A 4,219-nucleotide genomic window follows, 5' to 3' on the forward strand; every position below is an offset into this window, starting at 1 on the left:
TGAATGTGATGTTCATGTACTATCGACACAAATGGGAATTTATCTGACCATGCTTCGTTGCATACTGCCCTGGTCCAACCGTTCTTTGATCATACCTCGGCTCGAGGTGAAGGGATCTCCCACTACATTATTTCTTGTAGGCCACATTCTTCTAAATAATCTTTGAAATCTTGCATATAGTATGGTGGCCTCACGTTACATCCTTCCTTCTCACTTGCAACAAGAATTTCATTGAAATCACTTATGATCATCCAAGCCCGTGTAGAATTGGTATGAAGATTCCATAAGTAAGTCCAAGACTAATGCTTAAGGTCCAAGTTTGGTTCTCCATGCTACATTATCCCATCCATCACAAACCCATCAATAAAGTTGGGGAAAGAGTAACCCAACACCACTTCATTAGACTGATTGTAATAAAGAACAAGACCACCAGAGAGACCACCGCTTTCAATAACATGAAGGAAATAAACCCTAACTTAATCCTCAACTCAATTGCCTTAACTTTATCCAAATTAGACCCAGACAAAAAAAATCACATCTGCTCTCACCCTTCCCTTGAAGATCCAACACATCACGTACTGTCATTGTTGAGAGCATGCCACGAAAGTTCCACGAAAGAACTTTCATTGTGGTCGGGGATCGGAACAACGAAGAAAAAAAAACTCTCGACGACAGGAGCCGCCAGAGGACAGCAAACCCTAGCTTATTCTTGCTAGGGGACAACGAGTCTGAAGAGAAATCACCTCGTCAGAACAACAATCAGGCTTCACGAGCGCAGCAACATACGTGCGAAGTTAGCGATCACACAAGTAACTGGATTGATTCTCTAGTAAGAGCACTGGTGCACGCACTAGCACACGTACGTACACGTGAACCTGATCCGGCCCATCGTCAACTGATCGATCGGCTCGGAATAACCGTCACTCCCAAAGAAAGCGGCCACCGCTACCGACGGCGAGGCGGTCCAACCCTAGATCGCCACCGCCCAGTGCGCCTTAGAACAACCTCAAGCCTTCGTACGATGCCAATGGTTGAGCTCTAGTAAAAGTGGACTCTCCTCTGCGCACCACGATTTAGCCGTGTCTTAATGGAATACGAGTGTTTCATGTCAAAAATAAAAATAGTTGCATCGTTTGCCAAGAGCGCTAGAATAAAACCTGGTGGTTTCTCCCGCCACATAGTCGACGTAATCTTTTTTTCTTTCTGAAATGTGTAATCTTTCTTTTATTGAAAGGTATGGTCATTTTTTAGATTGCTCCAGAATTAATATTTTTAAGAGAAACATCGCCCTATAATGTTTTTTTTTTTGTTGAGAAAACGCCCTAGAATGTCTAGTTTGGTTGGATTGAGTATGATGGCCGAGAGTCCGGTCCAGGTAGCCATCCGGCTGGGCCGGAGGACGTCAACAGCCCAGCTAGTAAGAAAGCATGAGCCGACCTGAATATCCTAGCCGTCCATCCGTTGATCGGACCGCTTCAAGTCCCCCACGCCATTTTGCCAAATCGTCGCTCGGCAACCTCCAGCAACCCCTATATAAGGCCGGGAGATTTCTAGGGTTTCCGCCGCCGCAGCCACACCCAGAACCAGCTAAACCATACCATCTTCGGCTTCCTCTCCACCGGCGCCCCCCCCGGTCTGATCACCATGGTGAGCTCTCGTACTCCTACCGCGATGCCAACGCTCGGCATTTCTTGTGTGTCCCGATGTTCTTACGCGCTTGTCTCTCGCAGTCGACGGAGAAGAAGCAGTTGAACACGATGCGGGAGATCAAGGTGCAGAAGCTCGTGCTCAACATCTCCGTCGGCGAGAGCGGCGATCGCCTCACTCGAGCTGCCAAGGTACCGTAGATCCGCGACCCATCCATCCCAACACGGTCTCCTCGACAAAAAGAATAATTAAAATCCTTTGCTGTATCTGATATTATTTTAGCGCGTGTGGTCATAGATCTGCATTTGCGCGACCCGCTCCAAATTAAACTTATCCCATAGTGCTCTATGGTGTTCGTCTTATGTGCGCTTGCACAGCTAGTTTTCTTAATAATAAATTTTGAGATGCGAGGTTAATTTATTCGAATTTACTCATCAGGTGTTGGAGCAGCTGAGCGGGCAGTCGCCAGTTTTCTCCAAGGGTAAGATATTGTTCAGAAGCTAATGTTTGCTCTATGATTCTGGACTGATTTCAACATCCAGTGGTGCTTACGGTCATGGCGGTTTTATCCTTGCAGCGAGGTACACTGTCAGGTCTTTCGGCATTCGGCGTAATGAGAAGATTGCCTGCTACGTGACAATCAGGGGTGAGAAGGCAATGCAGCTTCTCGAGAGTGGGCTGAAGGTGAAGGAGTACGAGCTCCTGAGGAGGAACTTCAGTGACACTGGTTGCTTTGGGTTTGGTATTCAGGAGCACATTGATCTTGGCATGAAGTAAGATAACCTTTCCTGTACTTTGTTCTGCTTGCATTTTATATATCCGAATTATGTATATACTTAGGACTGTAAATTTGGTTCACTGGATAACTTGATTGTGAGATTGGTTTGCAACATAAAGTTTCTTGTGACATACATGCATTACTGACTGTGGATGCCGGTTCTATAAAAGTTTCTTGTGTGACATACACACATTGTGCAAGTATCACAGTGGAATCCTGATGTCCATGTTGTCATAATCTTAACGCAAAATGGTGGAACTTTTATCATCACAAGTATTTTGTAATGCACTGTCTTTAAAAGTTTGCAATACATAATAATTATAAATACTTTAGTATGCATTGCTATTGCTGCCTACGTTTTTGTTTATCATTGCAAGTCACTTTAGTAAGTGTTGCCCCAGTCTGAAATTATTTTTCTGTGATGGATATGAAGCACTGTTCCTGATGTGTTGGACAATGTGTTTCTCAGTTATTAAGTTTCATAAACAAATCTCTCTTCATAACCGAGAAGTCAAGTTTCTTGAATTCTTCTACATGCTAATGTATGGTGCAGCAATTGATATTTTTTGCTTCCAGTGCAGAAAGGTCTGGTATATTTTGTCTGTCCTTTTCAAGTAAAGAAATCGAATTTTATCAGTATAATGTCTTGTCTTGTTCAGTTATACCTGTATGTTGTCCGGTAGGTTTGTATAAAAGTGTTTTGCCTTCCTCTCTTGACTACTTTTTGCATGCTAGTACTATTGATATCCTATTGCTTACATACTTCAAACTTACTGGATTAATTCTCTCAGGTATGACCCATCTACCGGCATCTACGGTATGGACTTCTTCGTGGTTCTGGAGCGAGCTGGATACCGAGTCTCCCGCCGGCGCCGATGCAAGGCCCGTGTTGGGATTCACCAAAGGGTGACCAAGGAAGACGCCATGAAGTGGTTCCAGGTCAAGTATGAGGGTGTCATCCTGAACAAGTCCCACGCTAGCTAGTAACCTTTTGAGTGATTGAGTTGTCGTTAGAGCTTAAGTCTGTCAAGCTTAATCTGGATCATGGAATCGTATGTTTATTGGATACAAAGTTGCACTATCAATTTTGCCTTGTCTGTTGGGCTGACCTGCATCTATAATTCCATCAAATCTTTTCGTGGTTTCATATTTGAAGTTGAACATTTCATCAACTTTTTTTCTGCTGTTGTCTTTCATTCTCTCATTTAGGCAGCAAAAACAGGCTAACAACTCCCTAGAGAGGCTTTCTGTCTCGTGTTCTCGTTCAGATTACCATACTGTTCTTGAGTTGAAGTACATACTTGCTACACTGTTTTTAGTTGAATCAGAGCATTCTGCCCGGATGGAAAATTGCTACTCAACCTGATGCTTGAAACGCAGCCCGGAGAAAATGCCAGGGCTGACTCGCAAACCCTATATCCAGCCCATAACGCCCGGAAGCCCCCTGTTGGATCTAGCAGGGAGCCCTTGGATTTGACCCACTATGGCCCGCCTGACTCTATGTAAATTTATCCTCATTCGCGGTCCGAACCAAACCTTAGCCACTTCATTTTCCTTCCCCTGCTCTTCGCGACTATGGCCTTATCACTTGCGGTCTCGAGGAGGATAGGGTGGTTAAGTGCGCATGATCATGGACGGACTCGTTCCTGCGCATCTGCCAGGGCTCGTGATGGAAGATGCACCACCTGACCGGATGCGGTGTGGCCCGTTTGACATCCGAACATTGGATAGCGGCGCAAACCCTAAGGTGGTGCGTCATTCTCATGATCATGGACAGACTCGTTCCTGCGCATC

The 4,219-nt window shown here is 45.0% G+C and overlaps 1 protein-coding gene across 1 annotated transcript; it reads left to right on the forward strand.

The window, feature by feature from the left end:
* Nucleotides 1–1,512: 1,512 nt before the first annotated feature.
* Nucleotides 1,513–3,574, forward strand: LOC119329299 (60S ribosomal protein L11-like). Its single transcript, XM_037602318.1, has 5 exons — nucleotides 1,513–1,647; nucleotides 1,731–1,838; nucleotides 2,086–2,128; nucleotides 2,225–2,420; nucleotides 3,217–3,574. The coding sequence occupies exons 1-5, from the start codon at nucleotides 1,645–1,647 to the stop codon at nucleotides 3,407–3,409; spliced, it is 543 nt and encodes a 180-aa protein (XP_037458215.1). The 5' UTR covers nucleotides 1,513–1,644; the 3' UTR covers nucleotides 3,410–3,574.
* The last annotated feature ends 645 nt before the right edge of the window (nucleotides 3,575–4,219 follow it).

Source organism: Triticum dicoccoides, chromosome 1B (genome assembly GCF_002162155.2).
Source record: "Triticum dicoccoides isolate Atlit2015 ecotype Zavitan chromosome 1B, WEW_v2.0, whole genome shotgun sequence".
Classification (NCBI taxonomy): Eukaryota; Viridiplantae; Streptophyta; class Magnoliopsida; order Poales; family Poaceae; genus Triticum; species Triticum dicoccoides.

Excerpts from the sequence above, each read along its gene's own strand:
- LOC119329299 (XM_037602318.1), top strand. Across the intron at positions 1,839-2,085 it reads GCCTCACTCGAGCTGCCAAG|GTGTTGGAGCAGCTGAGCGG; the intron begins GTACCGTAGATC and ends TTTACTCATCAG. Across the intron at positions 2,129-2,224 it reads GTCGCCAGTTTTCTCCAAGG|CGAGGTACACTGTCAGGTCT; the intron begins GTAAGATATTGT and ends TTATCCTTGCAG.